This window comes from Botryllus schlosseri, chromosome 2 (genome assembly GCF_051294905.1).
Source record: "Botryllus schlosseri isolate E-star chromosome 2, Bs_hap1, whole genome shotgun sequence".
Lineage (NCBI taxonomy): Eukaryota > Metazoa > Chordata > Ascidiacea > Stolidobranchia > Styelidae > Botryllus > Botryllus schlosseri.
Genome location: NC_137237.1, coordinates 4,064,602 through 4,088,318, shown reverse-complemented (window position 1 = coordinate 4,088,318; position 23,717 = coordinate 4,064,602). Strand labels below are relative to the sequence as shown.

Below are 23,717 nucleotides of genomic sequence, written 5' to 3'. Positions count from 1 at the left end.
ACTGTTTGAATGCTTTAGTCTAGGAGTGTGCATGTGCATTGTGCAATGTGCAGCCTGTGGGAGGCGGGAGCGCGACTATTTTATATCAACGAGCATTTTAGCGCCGGTCAGTGGTCATTTTCACGCTAAGAAACACAATGCTTGCAGGAACTTGTATCCTACTGAGTAGTTAACTAACTACGTAACTCTAATTTCCATACTGAGAACGCCAGACAAGTACAGCTACAGTCAATCTTTAATCACAACAACAACAACAATAAGGAACATGCTGGCTCATAACAAGCTTTCACTGTCTATTCTCTCAAAGCCACGCACTATAAAGAAACGGTTATTTAGTCTCTCCTATTCATAAAATTACCGAGCAAGTGGGGCAACATAGCCCTGTAGCCCCTAAGGTGTGATATAACAATCGTATCTATATCTGAACTCGATTATACCGTCATATGCGTTTAGTCGACCTTTGCTGGTATCGGTCGATTTTGATGGTGTTTCACATAATGATAATTCTTGAAATTTTTGGGTTGATTTGCTGGTGGAGGCTTGAACAGGAGTGTTCTGCAGCTCAATCGAAGCAAAGCATGTCATATCATTGGCCAGTGGGCAAGTGATTTTATGGTTATTGTTTCGTGTGTACACTAAGGCTGTTCAAAAATAACTTTTTTTCCCGGATTCCAGCCATTTACTGATTAAATTATCAGGTTACCCTGAAAAACGCTGCACACCAAATTTGGTTCGATTCTAACAAGTATAGGACTCCGCAGATCCAATTAAAATTTTTAATTTATTATGGAAAATTGAAAAAAAAATTTCCAAATTTTTCTGCCAACCCCATGAAATTGTTTGAGCTGTCTTCAAAGACGTTGCAAAACAAATTTGAGTCAATTCCGACCAGTAGAAGCGGAGTTATTGGAGTTTTTCCTTGATATTTCTCGGATTATCCTTGATTGGTGGATAATCCGCGATTTATCAACGAAAAACTCACATAACTCCGCTTCTACTGGTAGGAATTGACTCAAATTTGTTTTGCAACGTCTTTGAAGACAGCTCAACAATCTAATGGGGTTGGCAGAAAAATTAGGAAATTTTTTTTTTCAATTTTCCATAATAAATTAAAAAATCGAAAATTTTAATTGGATCTGCGGAGTCCTGTACTTGTTAGAATCGAGCCAAATTTGGTGTGCAGCGTTTTTTAGGGTAACCTGACAATTTAATCAGTGAATGGCTGGAATCCGGGAAAAAAGTTATTTTTGAACAGCCCTAGTGTACACCACTGAGCTATATAAACTGACACTGTACACTGTACAGTGCACGCTACTGTAGTGACGATATCGCGTGTGCTAATATTCTTCGGTGCTGGGTCGACACTGTAGATCTAGCTGCTTGAGAACATACACGTTTCGTATTAGACAGATCGTCAGTTACGTTGCTACAGCTACTGCATGATTTGTAGCTGGGAACTTAACCACAGCAAGAAGATTGCAGTATATGTGACGTAGTAACAAGATATTTTATTGTTTTCTAGTATAGTTATAGTGATTCATTCTAGACCAGTGGTTCTCAACCGCCGGTCCGCGGACCGGTGCCGGACCGAGATGACTTTCCGCCAGGTATTTTATAATTTTATACTTAAATTTCAAGATGCAAAATTATGAAGACTTTTCAATAGGTGAAATAAATAAAGCATCGAATTCAAACATATTCAGAACTTCGTGAGGTAACAATATTCGGCCCGGAAGCAGGTTCAATTTAACTCAGACCTGGGCAAAGTGTGGTCCGCGACGCGATTCCGATTGGCCCGCGAAAAGTAGCCTGGAATTTAGAACATAAAACCCACTTTTGAATATTAATGTGTGAATTAAACACAGGGGCTACATAAACTGAACCGGAAATGCGTCTACTTTTAAGCCTGCTTGTTCATCTGTATAGAGCAGTGGTTCCTACCCAGCAAACACTCGATGTCCAGTTGACTTCCGGTGGAATAGCTGGCAGGACATCCGGTTACTTCCGGCCGTTACCTCCCTGGAGTGGGTTTGTCGACAACTAGAGACGTCCTGTCCACTTGCTGAGTACGTCTGCAATAACGTGCTGTGGACATGGAGAGACTCGTCATGGACGCGTCTGACCTAGCCTGGACGTCACGTGGTTCCCTATGGACGCGCCTGACGTACTGTGGACATGACGCCACTCCCTATGGACACGCTTGACGTACTGTGGACATGACGTCACTCCCTATGGACACGCCCGACGTACTGTGGACATGACGCCACTCCCTATGGACACGCTTGACGTACTGTGGACATGACGTCACTCCCTATGGACTCGCCTGACGTACTGTGGACATGACGCCACTCCCTATGGAAGTGTCATTCGCCCCCTTTATCATCTCCACTCCATACCTGGTTCAACGCCTCACGACTAACAACATGGGATACAACATCATATCAGCTCACACACAGCGTATATTGGGTGAGTGGGGAATGAAACTGGCAAAATACAAATACGATATTGGTTATTATCAATTTACGAAACAAAAAATGTGAAATAAGGCGAGAACTACTACCACTTAACACAGTCAAGGCTGAAGTAAATAATCATATTGCGACAAGCAATCACAGAAAATGTGTCACAGGAGTTTAGCAAACAGCAACTGCTAATACCACTCAAACTAATGACAAATAGTCAAAGTAAAAAAGCATTAATTACATAAAAAAAGGTGTCACAGGAATATAAGACACTGCAACTGTTGGGACAACTCGAAGCTAATGGAACAGTCCATGTGCAAAAGATTGATGAAATGAAAGAATGGTATCGCAGGAATAAAGAAACCGCAACAATTTAAAACGAGCATTACAAAAAGCGTTCAGTAAAAATTCACTCTGCAAGAATTAAATCAATGCACCGTTTGCAGATGTCGAGTGCCTATTCTTTTTCTTCGTCAATCACAAGTGGCTGCACCAAAACGTTTTTTCTCAGCGCTTGTGGCTGAAATATATACAGCAATGTCAGTGAATTCAGTATGTTGCCTATTTCTGCTCGAAGTAGTTATACAACGCCTTGGAAAGTGCTACATATGCTTCACTACAGATTTACGTTACTTACCGGTACATGTCTGCTTGAGAACTAACTCCTGTTCGACGAAGACCACTTCTCGAGTACTTATCAACTTATATTTCTACTTCCACTTGGAATAATTTTGACATACCTTGAAAATTGCTACTTCTACTTCAGTTGAAATTTATGATGTTACTTCTACTTCAGCTCAAGTACCAACAACGACTACTTTTACTTCGGCTACCCATGTTCGGACCATTACATGGTAAAAGAATGAAACATTACAACCAAATCTACCATTTTCAAACAACTCGAGTACCTTTCAACTTAAATTTCAACTTGGAGTAGTTTTAACATACTTCGTAAATCATTACATACTCCAGTATAAATTCCTGTTACTTCTACTTCCACCAGAGTCCCAACGTTGAATACTTCAATTTTTTAAATGCCACTTACGGTTATATGCAAAAATCAAGCGACACCTCGACCAAATTTACGACATCACACTAACGGCTTCCTTGAGGTAGGTTTAACTTGTCTTGTAAACCACGACATATACTTTACTAGAAATTATGTATTACTTGAGCAGTACTGACTACTTTTACTTCGACTACCCATGTTGGCAAGAAGCCAAATTCCATTACATCAGGGCTGTCAAACATACAGACCGCCCAGCAATTCTGCGTAGATTGAACAATGCTTGTTTGATGCAATGCAACGTTTGAAATTTCTGCAAGAAATACTTCCATTAAATAATCCCTCAACACAGCAAATATCGAGTGCGGAAAAACTGCATATTGCGTTCAGAGTTCTATGAAAAAATTACCAAAAACAGAAGCACAAACGCCAAAACGGAACTGATACATGCAAGTTACATGGTGAAGACAATAGTTTCACAAAAATATAATTACAATATCTGTGGTCGCACTAGTGCATCACAAAAGACTCAAATGATCCCTGGCCTTGAGGGAAACCTGAATCACTATTTAAGACGATGCAGAAAATTTCAACGTCCGCGTTTACAGTAACATACTTTGTCTACCTCAATGCATACCCAGGTTTGCCGCAGTGTTCGAGTAAATTATAGGTAGCATAGAAAAATACCGACTTACATCATTGTTAGAAAAGCTACTGTTTTATTGAATTTAACGGTATTTTGCCGCCAAATCACCATATTATTGACAATTCCATTGTTTGCGAATATAGGTGCAGCTAGAATAGAACCTATATGATCCGAAATCGCGAAATTTTTTCAAAGTTAATGAATGAATTCTGGCAATAATAATGTTGCATATATTGTGGGTCACCTCTGCATACCGCTGGGCTCAATTGACCAGATCTGTGTACCGCAGGGCTTAATTGACCAAGACACGAATCGAAGATTTCAGTGAACATGTGTCTATCATTTTGCTCAAAGGTTTCATCAACGACTATTTTTCAGCGAGTGCAGGCGCGAAGTCGCATGTAGGACAACAAGTTCTCACATAATTGCGAATATAGTTGAGCTCAATTCCGTAGATTGGGCGCATATTTAATTTTCATGAGAGGAAAACAATACTATAAAAGATAGAAATCGAGTGACAATAAATCGCGCGCGAAGAGCTAAGAAAAATATCAAGTCAAATAAATCTGCGACAAAATATTCTACTTTATGTTCATATACGAAAATGTGGATGGCCCCTGGCTACGCCAATGCGTCGGAACTGATATTTTCGTCATCAACATCTCAAAGTTTGCGGTCAGGACAATCAAATTTTCGTTGGTCTTGCAAGCTCACAATAAATTACCTGCCTAATTTATTTTTTGATATTGCAATTTATTTCGATAATTAACTCGCGGGCCACTGAAAACCTTCTCGCGAGCCACGGGTTGGCTACTCCTGACCGAGACCAAATCTACTCTATGAAACAAATTACAAGATTTCTTTCTAACTCAATTTTCTGCTTGTACTGGAAGCAGCTTTTACATGCCTTATAGATTTCTACATACACTCGATTAGAAATTTGATGCTTTGCTTGGGTTCCAATGCTGATCATCTTCAACATAAAGATACGCGCTAGTCAACATGGATATACGTTGACTGCCTATATTCAGAAATAGTCACGATTTTGTGGCAAGATGATGGTAAAACCTTGACCAAATTTACTTCTCAAAATTTCAAATTTACTTCTCAAAATTTCTTGAAGACTTATCAACGCAATTTTTCATTTCCGCTTGTGGTTTCAACAGAAATTTAGGATACTACTTTCACCTTGACTATACCTATATTCGGAAATGGCCACTTACGATTACACTCTAAAAGAATTCCACAATTCAGGCTAATCCACTTCTTGATGCTCGTGCAATTTTCTTAATTTCTATTTCCACTTGAGCAATCGCTCACTACTGCTACTTGAACTTGAGCAGAAATGTATGATATGATGCTACGACTGATTGAGTACCAACACTAAATTCTTTAACCACCTTCGGTTTTTGCAAATTGTATCCAAGCTATTTATTTTACCTTCGTTTGCTCTCCAACTTTCATGCCTGGGCCTGGCGCCACACTTCGCATTGTTGATGAATGGATTTCGCATCCGGTGCCTGAAAATAGATTCTGATTTTGAACATTGATTTTCGCATATGATAGGTAGGCCTACCATTCAACTTACAGAAAATGATATTATACAGGCACCACTTGTTCCGTGCTCTTTTTTGTCGAGTTGAAGCCCATGATGTATTTCAGTACTTCATTATGCTGACGGTACACTACACACTTTATAATGCATTCTTCGTGCAGTCTGCTTGACGTGGTCATCACCAACGGCTGACATTGCTGATATCTAGGTAAAAAATCAGAATGATTGTATTCAAGTCATCTGACAGTACGCGAAACAAAAACAAACCGATGCGGGTGCAAGCATGCTGCCTATAGTACATTTACACACTAATCAGTTATCAGGTTACTGTTGGCGAGAATATTGGCTACTGTGAATCACCCAGAATATGATTACGTCATCAATGGTAATTCGATAATTCATTTTGATAGCCGAGATTCGCTGGGCGATAAAGGCCAAACCGCGGCTCTGAGTTGGGTTTGATTGCGGCACATGCATTTCCTCAACTTGAAGAGGGAGTCAACATAATCTTAAATAATGCCTTCTATCACGTTTAGACAATATGCTTGTATATTAACATTAGTTACCTTGTCGTTATCGTTACTGGAAAATTTACACGGGTGCGGGGTGCGGCTATATATACAGGGTGAATTTGACCACGGCAAGAGCGTGTAATGTTCTACAAAGGGGCATAGTCATTAATAATGAACTACATAATAATCAATCATGGTATCCTATCAAAGTATAACTTGCACTTGTTCATAATCAATTACTCATATAGGTTGTATATGGGACATACTTTTCAGCAAATGTACTCATTTTATCAGGTTTTTGAAGGAAAAGTCAGCAGAATACTTTCAGCAAGAGTTGTTAATTGGGAATAATCCACAATGGCGGCAATCAGTCTCAGGCGCAACCAAACTAGTACAATGCCAAGTAATATATAAATGCCTTATTACATAAATTACTACGGTATGACCGCGCAAATACATAAGATATTTTTATCACTATCTTGAGGAACATTCAGTCTACCGACCTGCAAAACATTGCTATTGGAATGAATCAGCAAATAGGTGTTTATGGCGTTTCAATCATACTGCAGCGTGTTCACACTTCACAGTATGGCGTATCTGCATTTCAAGAAATAACGAGGCGTAACAAACAATGAGTGTTCTACCATATATCGATATTGAACACAAACTATCAACGAAAAAGGAGAAGCTAAATTACGCTCACAAGAAGTGTATACGGTAGTTAAGTCTCTTTACGCATCATTCTATATCATTATTAATTAGAACTCTTACCATTTCAAACTGTTTCACTGTTGGAGCGGTTCGGGTAGAGTTTCTGAATCAACAACACTAACAACAGACAGCAAGTCTTCAGCTTTCGCTTCGTACAGCTTCTCAATCTAATCAATGACTAATGACTGTTTTGTCTGCGTCCATTTTCTCTAAGAAACTCGTCGCATCAGTCATACCGACATCAACTCAGATTCAAATGCCAGAAGCACGCGCCGTCGCGCTGCACTGAGCAGGTATCACGTGACGGAGAAGGAAGAAGGCTGTCTGGGCCGCGATTGTTGAGATACCAGACTTGACGTGTTGTGTGCTACGAATGGTCAATTGGTCATGGCGTATCATGCTTACTGAATCACGTTGTGATGCCGCCACATGCATCACAATTTCACCTTGATGCTCACATTTGTTCTTGTATTTCACCATATTGGGATAGTATACATATTCAGAACACGTATTTCGCCATGATGTGCACTGTGCAGTTGTGCAGGTGCAGGTGCACGCCTGGGTCCTGCTATATGCCTCTTTAGGCCTATAGTTCAGCTCATTAACAATTTCATTAAATCAATACAAAGCAGGATTGCGATATATTTGAAAAAAAACAGTACATCAATAAATGGCTATATAGCCTATATGTCTTACGATTTCGTCCGCGAGATGTGCATGTGCATCCCAATGGGGATGAATAATGATAATATGCCATTTTGAACAGAGAGAGAGAGAGAGAGTCTTTATTTTGAACAAGCCAGCTGGACTCCATGAAAACGATATCCAAGTAGGGGCATCCTGATGAACTCCCATGTACGTGGCATCCAGGTGACTGACTACCCTGACATCCTCTGGAATATTCATTGGTGACGGGGACAGGAAGATTCTAAAAATTTCTTCCACTGGAAGTCACCTGGAGTTACATAACTGGACGTCCAATTTGCGACAAACTGAGCAAGTCCTCAGTAACCAACCTTGGGAGGTGGGACGAGTTGGAACAATTGTGGACATACCAGTAAATCCATGGGATATCGGGTGTTTGCTGGGTAACCGGTGGGGAATTTCCCACTGGTGGGGAATAGACGCATTTGTTCCGGGATATCCCTGCATTTCCTAAAAATTACACACAGGACAGTCAACATATTTACAGAGACACCTGCGCGATTACCGTTACCAGTTAACTCAGGGGGGGGGGCAACCTTGTTGGCCGAAGGGACACATCCCCTTGACGAGCCAGCGCGCGGGCCAGTAGCCGCGCAACGCGCGAAATTTTTTCAAAGTTTAGGTCAATAATATTGTTACTTAAGTATATTCCGGGTCTGCTGTATATCGCTGGGCTAAGTTCGCATGGGTTGGACTATTTGGCGCCTGGACATATATCGATATCGAAAGCTTCGGCCAACATACTGCGTCAATCATTTTGTGAATGTAGGTTTCATCGTCGACGGTCTTTGTGCGAGCGCAAACGCAAGGTCGCATGTTGGACGACACTGGGGATTTGGAAGCACATCACGTAACAATTTGAAACACAGACCGTGTAATGCGTATGTGACAATGGTACCAAAGAAGGTTTGGTGACTTATTGTGACTTTAATTCGAACGGCATAACATGCTACATTGACTTTAGTTTTAATCTGGATTAGGCATGTGAGGTACGAAGGCTGCGTAATCACGGTATGTTAATGAACAGGCTTGATAGTAAACGATATTCCGGTCCAGTTTATGCATCGTATGGTTTTAGTCCACGCAGCAACACTAAAAATTAGGTTTGATGTTTTAAATTTCAAGCAGCCTTTCGCGGGCCGCACAGAATCGCTCGGCGGGCCGCACTTTGCCCAGGCCTGCACTAAACGGACACATAAATGTAGAATGATTAGTAGCGGTAAACAGCGTATAGCCTGAGACGTCCGGTTTATCACCCTATAGGGAGCCAAGACCAACGTTTTTTTAGGGGGGCTAACGAAGTGGTGTTTTACGGCCCTGATGGTAACCCTACTTCACTATTCTTCGAAATTGCAACGAAATGTCAGTTTTGGCCGTCTAAGTCTAGAGTCATATGACTTGGTTCGAGTCGAGCGCAATGTCTCGAGTCCAAGTCGATTCACCAGAAAATCGTAACTCGAGTCGGGCTCGAGTCCAGTCATGACTCGAGTCATTACAAACCTGGTCCACACCATAACCGAACATATTGTTAACGTCCTTTTAATATTTGCTCAATGAGGAGTTTTATAAAACCTTACCTAATTCCATGAAGTAAAACCCGATAAAGACATTCGTTAGTCGTCTATGTGTCGTGTGAATGGAGATAAGGGATATAGATCGTACGATGTTTTGTGCATATATTCTCTCGTGGCTATAATATATATATATAGATATATATGCGTGTCATACAACCAGGGTTGTAATGACTCGAGTCACGATTTTCGGATGACTCGACTCGACTCGAGTCATTTTCTCAAAATACGGAAATGACTCGACTCGAGTCAATCTGGTTATTGACTCGACTTGGACTCGAGTCATTGCGCATGACTCGAAGCAAGTCATCGACTCGAGATTCAGACGGCGAAGACCGACATTTCATTGACATTTCGAAGCCAACACACTATTGGGATTTCGTTTGTTGGTAATGGTGCTTGAAAATGCGACCAGAAACTGCTAAAAGTGAGGAAAATTGATATATCATAAATGCGAACCATTCAATATCACCAAAAAGAGGTAAAAAAGTGGGTTTAGGAAGATTTTAACTGGAAACTGACCAGTCAACACAATGACTTGGACTCGGACTCGAGTCATAATACCATGACTCGGACTCGATCCTCTGTTCACTGACTTGGACTCGGTGTGAAATGAAAATGACTCGACTTGACTCGAGTCAAAAATATAAAAGTGACATTGACTTGTGACTCGGAGCCTTGTGACTTGGTTACAACCCTGCATACAACGTATACATATTGTAACAGAAGGCTCGTTGCCGAACTCAGGGCTCCTTGTAACAGAAGGCTTGTTGCCGAACTCAGGGGCTCCATGTAACAGAAGGCTCGTGGTGCCTGAAGCTAATGCGTAGCTGATGGCGACTTGCTATCCTGTCGTTGTGAGTATTCTTAGCCGGGCAGATGCACTCGTTACAGATATATTTCGGAGAAGCGTACGTCGATGTTGCGTAGATGAATCTCAAGTCTCAAGGGGAGACTTCAGAGAAAACGTGGGTTTTTATACCCGTAAAATTCGTAACAATGCAAGCGATTGTAAGGCTTTAGCCAATGAGAACGGACTGTTAAAGTTCTAGCACAGAAAGAAGGCAGCACTATAGCTAGGACTGTTTGGCGTAACAATGCCTACTGAGCATGCGCAATCTAGAAGAGATAGTAGCGTTCTGATGGTTGCTGATATAGTGAAATTCTAATAAGAGCACAGTAGCCTATATTTCCTTCATAGCAGATACCAGGCGTTATCTAGGGACATTGAATCAAAAGGACCAGCGGTCCGCTACAATATTCATTCTATTCCATTGACAAATTCGGAAGAACTGTTACTTCGTCGTACATTGATTCAATCAAGTTACAAGTCGTGGAGACAGAAGCAAAATATTCGTCCGTGTGATCTTCAATACGTGTGCACTAGACAGGCTTCGTGGTACGTCAGACAACGAACCCTGCGGCGTGGGACGCCGGTCCGTCGAACGGAAAGAAACTCGCAACGAATGGTAAACGTAACCTTCTGGAGTCAGATTAGACAAGTACAACATCAACAAACATTCGCTCTGCGTTATATAGGACACTATGGTACCACTGACATTGCTTCTTCTATTACAAAACCTGTGTCGGCCAGGTCAGAGGTGAGATCGATATCCCAGTCGATTGTGCTTGAACCTACGACCAAATACGAAGTAGAAGTAGCCACCCACAAACTGAAATCGCACAAGGCCGACGGCTATGACCAAATCCCATCGTGGTTTTTAAAAATGATAAACCTGCTAATCGGTCAATATAAGGCCCATTTTTTCAACTTCATGATAGAAAATGGAGCCTACCCAAGCTATCTAAAAAAGCCAGAGTAGTCCCTGTACACAAAGCTGGGGATAGAACTAATGTTACCAACTACCGTTCGATATCCGTTCTCCCAAGCATCGGGGTTGTATTTGAAAAGCTGCTCCTCTCCCGCCTGTCCTCATTCCTCGCCAAAATGTCTGTCATTTCCCCTCAACAATTTGGCTTCCGAAACAAACACCAAACCGCACACGCCCTCCTAACAGTGGCCGAACAGTATTATGATATCTCAGAGAAGCGAAATGTGGGATGCAGCATTTTTGTCAGATTCCATAGACTACTCCTTGTCGCTTCGACATCTTCCTGTCTTTTCATTGTATCGCATTTTTTTGTGGTGTATTGAACTGATAAGATTGCTAATAAATCAATGATGATGATGATGATGATAGTACAAAAATCGGCACCCATGAGGTGGCGCCGTATATATCTTGCACGCATGATCGCTCCTCTCGCCAAACATCTTCCATAGCAACCATATGACGAAATGATGCATTTGCTGCAGTTTGTTTTATTGCAGTTCCAGGCGTTTTCCTGATAATCCGCTAGTCATTTGAATGTTGAAATATAATAATTTCTCATAATCATGGAAGAACGGAAGCAGTCAATAAAGAGGACAGAAAGCAGAGCAAGCACTCAATCCCGGGCCAATTCCGTCAAATGGAAAGACCGAGTCTTCAGTCCTGCGTTTCACGATGTTCAAATAAAGCAGGTACCAATTCCGACACCATAGCTATTTAAATCATAACCATGCGTTCATAAAAATGATGATTTGTTCTCTAATTAAACAAAAATCACAAAATATTCGACACATTGATCCTTTGTTCATATAAATATCATATCTTTTGTGGAATGCTGAATCTACTTACTTTTCAGGTGGAAATTGTCGAGCCAGCCACGGGTGTTGGGCATGCAACCGACCTTAAATCAGACCGAAAGTCTGATGGGGCACAGAGTAGTATTGGACCCAACATGGTGGCTCCACCTCCAAGCGAAGAGGGTGAAGAAGGATCAATGGTACAGATATATCATTTGTATTTATCCGTTTTGTGACAGCAAGTTACACATGATTTATTCGATTATTGCGATTAAACAGGTAGCCAAATGAACGTTGGTTAATTGCGACTATAGTAAAATAAATAAAGATGATAATATTTGAATCAAGCTGAAGATTTGATAACTAAAAATACATGCACGCATCTGAGAAAATAAAATTGGAACCGATACAAAAATTAGCGCTGAAAGTATGGCAGAACGGAACGCCTGTTTGAAGCCACTGGTAGAGGTGGTCAGTAACAAAGTAGTTTTTACTTTTTTAATTACTATTAGTAATTGTTTATGATTTGCATATGGCTAATGATTTGTAATATTACTATTTACGATGGGTAGCTCTATAATAAATGATCACAGAATTGTGAGATTGACGACTCAGCATTTTATAAACTGACTAATTCCTAGGGTACTAAAGTCCAATTTGAAAATCTTATTTTATATCAACCATACATGCACCATCAAAGTACATTTTGCATCAATTTTCTTTCAGTGACGCGGAATGCCACATTAATTTTCTTTTCATTTTAAAGTCCATTCCCCCAAATTATTTTTTATTCATACCTTAACAAAGTTGTTTGATTATATGTCCATTTGCCCAAGACACACACAATGTACAATGCAATATATAGCCTAAGACACACCATGCGATGTAATGAACAGATAGGGTGCTGCCGAACGACCAGTTGGGGTCTCTTAAACTGGGGTTCACCTCGACCTATTGCCCGATGTCACAGTCTTCTTCGATGTTAATATTTCTTCGTCCATCCTTTTTTTAGAAGCTATTTCTTGCTCTTTACTGTGTTTATCTGGACGAGGAGCCCAGAATAACCTCCGACAGCGAGACCTGAACCCTGGCCGCCTGCATAGACGGCGCCGACGCTCATCACTACACTATCTCCCCCGCTTCTTTTACATTTAGATAAGAGCGAAACAGCTTCTTTTGAATAACCAACTACAGTGTCTTTTAATTACTCTAAATCAAAACACTTTCCTGCAGGCTACCAATAACAGTGAAGAACGCCGGGCATTTCGCGAAAATTACCTTTACCAAACCAGCGAAAGAGTCCCAAGCAGGCACGCGTCTAGGATGAGACAGGAGGAGGAAGCAAGGCTTCGACGAAAAGCCCCCAGCGTTCCACTCGTGAATTTACCCCTGGAACCACCCGGGGCGTTAGTATCACGAGATCGCGCAAGGACAAGACAGCAGAGTCGGCAAAGGCAATCCATAATTATAGAACAGAGACAAAGGCAAAAAACTGCCATCCTACGACACATGCAAAGGTTACAAACTAATGAAAGCCCACAGCAACGACGGCTTATGAGCGGCAATGTCAAAAAGCACCATACGAAAAGATATTATGAGGTGAGAGTTTGATGTTATAATCTTGTTATAATCCCAGAGATTTACCACTACAAGGAAGCATGCATCGATTACTAACTTGTAATTGAATATATGGCTTTTACTTAGATGTGATATAGAGCTGGCATTATATTCTTTGCAGCTGCATGAAAGGTACATATTTGAACTTTCCACATTATTCATACTGTTGTGATGTTTAAATAAGGGATGCTCAAATACTCGACTCGAAGGCTTTAGGCTAATACTCTATTCGGAATCGAATCATTCAGGTCCTCAATTTTGCTCAGCCCTACTTAAATAGCATACGCAGTGCATAATAAAGTACTGGGCTTCGTTTTTATAGCTTTTACTATGTAATATTCCAACAAAAAGGAGATTTTCAAAGCTTTCCTGCACTTTCCAAATTTGAAAAGTCCCAAGTCAATTAACATTACTGCAACGAATTTCTTTATCCAGCTATTCACTATTCCACAGGTATCACCCGGCGTCATCGTAAACGAGTTCCCTCCTGATGAAAATCACCCTCAAACCGCGCCTGAAAGCGAGATGGGTCTGTTGGATGACCCGACAGTGCAAATATACCCAAAGAGAGCGTAAGTTGTTCTGGTACTCGATACCTTTTATTAAATACGCCAACAATATATAGGATTATGTTTCTCATAATTGTTGAATACATAAATATCGTAATGCTGGTATGAACACAATAAAATAATTATTACAATGTATCAATTGTGTACATAAATATTGTAACGCCGATACGAACATGATAAAATAATTATTATGTAGGATCTGTGATTCTGTGACACAAGTTATGATTTAATGAATAGAAATCGCAATTAGTAAATTGTTTTGGGTACCAATTGATGCTTCACAAAATTTTGTGGCAGGGGCAATGTATTCGATACAATGAAACAAAAGTCAGTGATTCAGTGACGCCAATTATGCCAAAAATACATGTAATGGTCTATTCAAGAATCCAGATATAAATATTGTGACATGTTCCTGCCTGCTGGATTGATCTTTTGTATCGTTACACCGTTTAATCGTTGTAAGGGCACTTGATGAGATGTGATATAAGATGGAGTTGATTCCACATGATTCGATGGACGAGAATACATTTTGAAAGAGAGAGTTATTTGGGAACTAAATAGATGTAAAAAAGTTGATGAGCTCAGTTAAAGTTGAACATGATTGAGATTTTGATTAATAGATTGAAATTTATATCGATATAGTTTCTTATATACTCTTGGAGGAACATAACTTCAATATACAATTATTAAAATAAACGGATATTGTTTCCCAAGTATTTTTATTGAGACATAGTTGTTGTATTCACCATAGATCAGTTACGCAAACGTAATCTGGTATGTGATATAAATGTACTAATAAGTGACTATGGGGACTATACTTTAATAAACCCAGTTATAATGACTGTCTGGCAGTGACGTAGGCTATATATCAAACTGGATATCCAGTTCTCTTCAATTGCTGACGATTGCCCCTGACTATTGTCAAAAATATCCGGGTTTATTTCAATATGAATATACTATTCAATTGTATGGTATTGAATTTGTGGATGGTTGGATTTGTCAATAAAAAGCAGCAATACTTTCACAGGAATACCGTACCACATCTTACCAAATCAATCATATGGACAGCTAAAAATCGAGTTGCCAGCAGCAGGGCTGTCAGCAGTACTTCCTCAAGGTGGCGAGAAGACGAAACATACGAGATGGAACATAATAAAAAGGCGAATATGTTCATTAAAATGCCGTTCAAGCAATACCCTTGCGTCACGATGAATCAAGACAAACTGGGGGAAATAATTGTAAGTAGAAACACTCTCGTGTGTATTGATCAACTCCTAGTCCTTGAGTATCTCTAGCGTTAGAGAAACATGTTTCAGTTTATCTACAAAAATGGTTACTTTATGTGTAGAAAGTGATCTCTGAGTAGTCTAATATTTACAGATCTCTCAACTTGATATATATTCCATCAACTTAACTTTCTCACACAATTGAAATGCTCTAACAGCTTATTTGTATAAGGCAATCGTTGAAGAGAGGAAATTGATATTCTCTAGACATTAAGTGGACTTTAAGTGGCTTTTTCATTCGGCAACAATATCTGTGATCAGCATTCTTCTCTCAAGTAATTACCCCTGACGAGTGTCAGCCGAAAATATTCGGGCTCATTTCAATATGAATATAGTATTGAATTGTATATTGAAGTTCTGTACCTCCAAGAAGCTCTTCAAGTAACATTACGTAATGAACTTACACATTTGAAGAACTTCTTAGAGGTACAGAACCGCAATATACGATTGAATAGTCTATTCATATTGAAATGAACCTGAATATTTTCGGCTGACACTGGTCAGCCTACGTAATCGTACGAGTAATCCAGATTCAAAATAAAGCCAATGCACGGAAGTGTTACGTAGCAATTAAAGTCACAACATGTCACTGCTTCCATACAGTTCAGTTCAAACCTTCTTTATTGCCATTGTCACATTTAGATATTGTTATGCGATACGTTTCCACATCCCTAATTCGTAAAACAAGTCAATCAGTCGGCTAAGGAAGTGCGAATTTCGGAAGCATTGCTAGTTTCCACAAACAAGTAGGAATTTCAGGAAGCTACACATTACTCGGGAGGCAGCGACCAAGATAATATTTGCAGTATCCTAACTACATTTTAATGTTTCAATAGAAAAACATGTATGTGGGTTAAAAAGAGTTTACAGTGGATCATGTTTACCATTGAGCAGCATGTATAAACAATGAAATTCACTGCTTTCTTCTTAGAAATACAAATATAACGCCGCAGAATATAGTTAACATTTTTGACTTGGCTCGCCAGCGTATTTTCTGCTTTTCATTTGGCCCGCGAGCAAAATAATTGCCCACCTCTGGCCTAGGCCTAGGATGATGTCCGATTTCAAAAACAACTCCGAGTCGCTTGGACACCTTCCAATCTCTTTGTTATATCGCAGTCTTGTGGCATTTTGAAATGAGGAAAATTATTAATAAACTGATAGCCTACTGATTCTTTGGTCTTGACAGGATGATATGGTGAGACCCGGCTATGAGCTTCGGTTAACGACGGCGTTCACGGTTTCCAAGGTGAAACGAGGAATTAGCAAATTGGATGCGCCTCCATCTGATGACAGAAAACGAGGGAGGTTATTAAAAGCAAAATTGAAACCACTGGAACCCGTCAAAGTAAGATTTTTTATTTCAATCTGACCAATGATATATCATGTTAGTTGAATCTGAACAAGCCTTCTCGCCACACAATAATCTGTGACACAACAGAAAATTGTCAATAGTGTAGCTACACTGCATAGCATAAGTTTTCTAGTATTTCTTGTCGAATCGAGCTTATCTTAATGAGTATCCTTCAATCCAGTAAACACAGTTGAATCAAGGGATGATATATAGATGTGGTTTAGTTTGAAAATTCAGAAAGATAAGCAGGTATGGGATTGTAGTAGCAATTGGTGTTTAGGAGGAGAAAACATTTTAATTTTTGGGTCTATTGTTTGGATGTCTGCTTCTATGTGTGACAGTTTCACGTTGTCAGGAAAACATTATTTTTATTTAACAGCAATCAGTACACATTTCTCATCACACAGTGTTTTTAGTTTTAGGTAACGAAATTCATTCATTTATTTATATATTTTTTCATCTGTTCAAATAAAGCCTGTTGTGAATATAGCTTGATCGATATCGCAATTTTGAGCCCATTCCATTATGATATATTTTCGCTGATAAGCCGACCTTCTCTGCCAATAATAAAATGTGATATTTTTCTACTTGGCCTGCTCATTTGTGGTCGTAATTTGATAAATATGCTTCATTTATTTACAATTATACTCCATCTGACTAAGAAACTTGTACTTCCCATCCCTTAAGCTTACGTTGTAGTGTACAAAACAAGATCGATAGACATCAGTCAATTTAACAGTACTGCAGATCCTATCATATCAAACAATAATAGTAGTTGGCAGACTTACACTGGAGTTAGCCGATACCAATATTTCTACTAAGACAGATATCGGTCTAGCTCCAGATATGAGACATCTATTTATGTACTTTTGACATTTGATCGCAGGTCAGGGCTTTCAAACTTGAAGCAATAGACAGATGTACATGAGCGAATCGTCAGCAAAACATGTTGCACTCGAAGAGGTGGTTCCAGAGAAATCATTGACCTATAACACGAAAAAGACTAATCAAAGATGCTGTATGGTTGAAGTTTGATACCATTTGTCGACATTCAGCTAGGTAACAATTTGAAAGGTCTATTTCAAGATTGAATATGTATTGAAGTCACAGGATCAGCAAGGGTCATACAATCCGTTCCACATAGAGTCAGACAGCATACTCAAGAGCTTACTGTTACTGAGTTCCGGTATGTATGCGGCGCGTTTTGTCTATAAAAGTAATCTTTCATTTCAACAAAAGCCTCTGTTATATGTTAACTGACCTGAAATAACTGGTGCGATTTCAGTGATCTTAAGTTTCCTTGTTGTACAACAAAAGCGCTATAACACAAAAGATAATGTAAGATAACTGTTACAAAGTGTTATTGTGGCAACACGGCCAACTTTTATCCCATTCGTTTCCATACAAAGTGATGCGGAAACTGTATTGTGTTGTGCCACAATTATTGTGAGTCAATGATTTTTTAATTGGTTTCAATAGCTATGCTGGTTTTGTGTGGAAATATCGCATATGTGTCTCTATTTAATGCTTTAATTTATGTAGTAGAGAGCAGCGCGACTTGATAACTTCATATATTGGTACCATACCATCGTAATGATCAATCGTACTTAAGACAAGCCTCAGATTATGAACCCCCTGATTACTGGTACTTTACAATCCGTATAATCATTATTGTTGCCAGGTCTCACAACCAACGATATATTCATGCCATGGAATTCAACCAGAAGGTAAAGTCTCCAAAAAGAGCGAAGGGTTCACACCGAGTCCGAGCAGGCAAAGACAACTGAAGGATCAACTTAACAAGGTCAGTTTGATGCTTACAACAAATGCATAATGTCGTTAGAATGTATTAGATGCATATCTACCTTTACGAACCAATCATGCAGAATTCCTTTGCTTGGTTAAGTTTGATCGGGTTAGAATTCTGTTATTAGATTACCTCCTGTGTTGCTTCCAGAGACGATCAAAGTATTCAGCAGCCAGAAATAGAAGTGACGGTGTAAATTACTACTCAATTACAAGTAGAAGTAGAAATTTCAAGATTACTTCAATTGGAAGCAGATATGAAGAAAGTACTGAAGTATATAGTTTCAAAAAGTAAATTTGGCCGACGGGTCGCATACTTTTAACAGTTAATCCGGGTTGACCCCTGGTTACTTAAACAATTGTGTAGTCCCACGTGCTTTCAGCGTTTCAAATTTTGCCAAAAATAGGGTTGTGTACTGATAGATTTGTGTCGTTGCTATAAATGAAATCATCAATATGCCTCCTCTAAAATTAAGTCTTTTTGATGATAAGGTTCTTGATAAACGATGTTCTTTTCAATTCTCTACTAGTTGCTCACGATTACTGTAGTAACGTGACTGACGGTCTGTCTAATATACGAGACGTGAGTTCTCAAGCAGCCATGTATTCAGTGCCGACCAAGCACCGAAGCACCTGCGATGTCGTCACACCCTAGTGGCGCCATAGAGCTACCACTACAATTACCCGCGAGTGTCTGCCGAAAATATTCGGTTTTATTTCAATATGAACATATTATACGATTTTCCTTCAAGTCGCGCTTTTTGCAGATATATCAGGAGCACTACGCCAAAAAAGACGAGTATGAAAAGAAGATGAGCAGAATTCATTCGGCAGTGTCGAGAGAGTCTGTTCACAGAACATCGCCTGAACCGTAAGTCAGAAACACCGTGCCTGAAGAATTTATGAGATCTGCCTGCATTGGTCACATTATTCTCCTTTTACAACATATATAAACGATTACCCCACATTTGAGCATGCAACACACTGATTAACGACAGTTGAGCGTGTTATTATAAAAATCCTAACCCCAGAATTAACCCCAACCCTACCGTTAACCCACATGCTTGAATGTTGCATGCTTTTGTATCGCATGCTCATATGTCCGATGTCCGTGGACATTTGGACAGTCTAGTCAGCCCTCAAGTTAACCGGATCACGACCTGACATACCGGTCTCGCATTCCGTCTGATGCCACCTCATTTTGTCGCTTGTCCTTTTGTATTTGCTTTGTATTGCTCTACTTTTCATTCAGTGCGCATGTCGCTTCTCTACTTCGCCTAGGCCAAGGTGGGTGTCTGATTTCAAAGACCACTCCAACTTGTTTCATTTATCTTATGAATAACATTTTACATGAATGGGCCTCATCTTACAATAAGAGAATCACGAATGCACAGAACTTCAATGTTCAATTGAATAATGATATATTCCTGTAAAAAAATACCTGCAACTAGTAGATAATTGACAATAGCATCACATCACATATCAACAATCGTATCACCAAATGATTGTAGATATGCGATTTTCTTTTCAATTCTCTACTATACCCTGACGAGCGTCTGCCGAAAATATTCGGATTCATTCAATAGGAATATATTATTCAATCTTCAAAATTTATCTGATGCATTTCACAACATTAACACTAAGCTATCGACAGTGTCAAAATGGATGGCATCTAACCAACTTCAGCTCAATGCCTTCAAAACCAAAACTCTCGTGTTTCGTACTCAAGCGAATCGAAGTGAAATTATAGTAAATAACGCACGTCTTGGTACACATAAATCTGTTAAATATCTTGGCATTATCATTGATGATAAACTCGGATGGTCTGATCATATCAACAATATAAAAACTAAAATCTCGCATGGTGTCGGGGCTCTCTATCGCCTTAAAAATTTAATTCCTCATCAAACTCTCAGATCAGTCTACTATGCCTTAATTCACTGCTATCTCATTTATGGGATCCTAGTTTGGGGACCTGCTGCAAAAAAAACATCTGCAGAAATTGCAAGTCTTGCAAAACCGAGCCATACGAATTCTCTGTCGGAAATCTAGATATGAAAATTGTAATAGCATGTATCGAAGCGTTGGAATAATGAAAGTGGAAGACATTTTCAAATTTGAGGTTATGAAATTTATGCATAGCTATCATCAGGGTGAACTGCCACTATATTTTGATAATCTGTTCAAGATACCTTCAGATACCATCATCATCATCATCATTGGTTTATTAGCAATTTCATCAGTTCAATACACCACAAAAAATGCGATACAACGAAAAGAAAGGAAGATGTTGAAGCGACTAAGAGTTGTCTATGGAATCGGACACCCACCTTGGCCTAGGCCAGTGGTTCCCAACCTTTTTCGTCTCGTGCCCCCCTTGGCCAATATTTGAGCTAAAATTCCCCCCTATGAAAAAGTTGCCTGTGACTAAAAAAATGTACTTTTTAACACGCAACCATTTGCTGACTGAGCAATTAATGGCCAAACATATTCAGATATGTCCGAACTATGGCGAATACAGACCGCACTAAACTTTGGAAAAGTACAGTCAAATTTCAACTGATTTTGACCGGTCGGGTAGCCGCTGACGAAAAATAAATCACCAAGTCCGGTTGCTATTGACTTGATTTGAATCGATCAATTTGGTACGGTATGTTTTTCACGTTAGCTCATATGTTGGCTTAAAAAGTTGAACAATTTCACTAGCGACCTTGTGCTGAATTCGACTTGACGTTTTCCTGCTTAGTAGCAATTGGTTCGAGAGGCTGTCCGGACCCAACGAAATCGTCTCGTGAGCCTCACTTTATCAGGGGGTGTAATATATAGGGAAGGCATTTAAACATACACCTAGCTTTAAATCCGCCAAAGAAATATACAATTGTAAAGAACTAATTTCTACTTAACAGTTCCATACCATAAAAATCTAAAAACCTTGTGAACCCAGAGTATCTTCCGATACAATGCCAAAGCCAGATCTCCCCTAAATAATTTAAGCCAGATTCCCCCCTAAAAATTTCAAAATTCCCCCCAAGGGGGGAATTCCCCCCCGGTTGGGAACCACTGGCCTAGGCAATGTAAAGAGGCGACATGCACACTGAATGAAAGTAAAGAAGATAGTATAGAAAAAGAAAGCGACAAGAAATAGGGCGGCATGTCATGGGAAGCGAGATCGATAGGTCACCCACCAACATCATACCAGATTTTCTTCTAACTTGTCTCTGTCTGTGCAACACCACTCTACCAGTCTAGTACAAAATTCGATCAGTTTTATTGGTGTCAATGTCTGGAACAAGCTGCCACCTAATCTCCGCAATTTAGACTCTTGTGCATTTAAAAAACAATGTTTTCATTCCCTTATCTCTAACTACGGCTAAATTGTATTTGCATTGTATTTCGAATTGGTCCATGATACTGTGTCTTATTTGTCTTTTCGTTCGTTAGTTAATTTTTTTTTTTGTTCATTAGTTATCAACTGTGAAAATTGCTCCTGTCCTGGGTGGCTCGGCTCTGAAGACTTTGTCATGTCAAGCCTCCCGTCTACCTTGCATGTCGCATTTCACTGTTACATTTTTGTAGTGTAACGTTGATATGTAATGTATACGAATAAAGATTCTCTCTCTCTCTTACAAAACCTTCAATATCATATGTCTATCAATGCATTTCATCCAAGTTAAAACCCATTCCATGAGCATAAATGGGATGGACTGAGGCAATTTTGCCTCTAAATTTGCTGACTTCAAAATTGCGGTATCGTTGTACTGTCATTTTGTAGTCTGAGAGTGAAAAACAATTTTGACCTCTCCGACTATTTTGTGACCTCGGCGATTCACATATTCATTTATCGTGTGCACAGGGAAATAACTGATGACGATATGGATGAGGAAAACATCTTTAATGAAGGTCCTGGAGTCTACGACGGATTGTCAGTTTCCAACCAGCTTCACTCTCTGCATATTGAAAGCGGAGTTATCTTTTGACCAGGAAGACCCCTTCAAGACTACATGTGCTCCCATCGAGCGCATTAATGAAGCCTCACGTCAAGTTCAATCTAGTATTAGTCTATTGAGATTTCGCTGTGTTTCTATTTAACTCCGACATCACTTTTATTAATTTTGCTGTACCGTTTCCCATGTCACTGTGCGCAAAGCCATTTTTCTAACCTTGTATCATGCACTTCTTGTCAATTCACCGCATCAAGTATTATTCGCTGGGGGCAATCTCCAATCAGTTGATGTATTTGAAGCACGTTGAATCCTACCCGCAGATTTCTTCCATCCCCGTAAGTGATTGGGGTAAAATCAGGAGACAGAATCCTCAAAGATTTGTTTTTCATTGCTCTATGTATCAATTTCGTATTGTACTACATCATCAGACACTTGCTCACGTAAAAACCACAACCTTTACGAAATAAGCCTTGTCAGAATGGTGCATCTGTATCATTAATGGTTCACAACTATCAACTGGTCAGGAATCTTATGTTCGACCAAAAGTAAGCCCGCTAGTTCGTGGATAGGGTTGCTTGGAAAACAATTTGCACCGTTATGAAATGCGTTTCCAAACCAGGTGTTATACTTGGAGTTGCCAAACCGTCCATATTTTAAAGATTTTTACTTATAATTTGTCTTATTTAAGGTAATCAGGCCGTGATAAGCACTGGGCGAAAGTCTGGACTATTTATTCAGTCATCAGCTCACAAATTTTGCAGTTAGGGTGATCGAAGTTTTCGCCTGTCCTTAGTTCTAGATCCATGTCGATGGCAACCGTAGTTATACATAGGTACTCTCACCTAAGTGATTCGATATTGAGTAATTACCGTCGAGTCTAGTGTCCAAGTATCTCATAGGAATCTGGATGACATGATGAGTTCCACTATGTACCTTTCATGGGACCAGAGAGAAAATAATTCCAGTTCTATAACCCTATTTCATTGTACTTATGTAGGTTCTAATCACGTGCATGGCTTTGTACTATGTTGTGCTTCGACCAACTGAGGTATCAAGCCTTCCACATTGGAAATACATATTATTAATGAAAACATCTTTTCTACTCATACCATTACAATTAATACTGAAATCTTTGTGCCTTACCTAGTTATACATCATGCCTCCTGCAATAACTAGACTCTAACCCTACGGTGCTCCAGTACAGAGAGAGAATATATGACTCTGAACTTACTGAACTAAAGTGTTCAACTGTGCTCGCTGTAATCCGCCAAGGTACTGATAACAGAAGATGCGTCGCAACTAATAATGAATTAAATAAAACCGAACATCATGAATTGTGCCTCCAAT

The 23,717-nt window shown here is 39.6% G+C and overlaps 1 protein-coding gene and 1 long non-coding RNA gene across 3 annotated transcripts; one reads left to right on the top strand and one right to left on the bottom strand.

Annotated features, from left to right (window-relative positions):
- Positions 1–2,441: 2,441 nt before the first annotated feature.
- Positions 2,442–7,483, bottom strand: LOC145433069 (uncharacterized). The gene is made up of 4 exons (XR_013913041.1): positions 6,953–7,483; positions 5,703–5,873; positions 5,555–5,634; positions 2,442–2,982 (listed from the first exon to the last, which is right to left on the bottom strand). It is a non-coding gene; the product is annotated as an uncharacterized LOC145433069 (long non-coding RNA).
- Positions 7,484–11,439: 3,956 nt separating this feature from the next.
- LOC145433066 (uncharacterized) lies at positions 11,440–23,704 on the top strand. 2 transcript variants are annotated; one of them, XR_013913040.1, is made up of 10 exons: positions 11,440–11,689; positions 11,854–11,994; positions 13,028–13,393; positions 13,865–13,983; positions 15,008–15,218; positions 16,456–16,614; positions 18,302–18,424; positions 19,194–19,297; positions 22,280–23,334; positions 23,368–23,704. XR_013913040.1 is itself a non-coding variant. In XM_080309974.1 (9 exons), the coding sequence occupies exons 1-9, from the start codon at positions 11,564–11,566 to the stop codon at positions 22,401–22,403; spliced, it is 1,473 nt and encodes a 490-aa protein (XP_080166100.1). In that variant the 5' UTR covers positions 11,440–11,563; the 3' UTR covers positions 22,404–23,704. The 2 variants fall into 2 exon arrangements, 1 of the variants encoding a protein (XP_080166100.1); XM_080309974.1 differs by having other exon boundaries at positions 22,280–23,704.
- Positions 23,705–23,717: the final 13 nt, after the last annotated feature.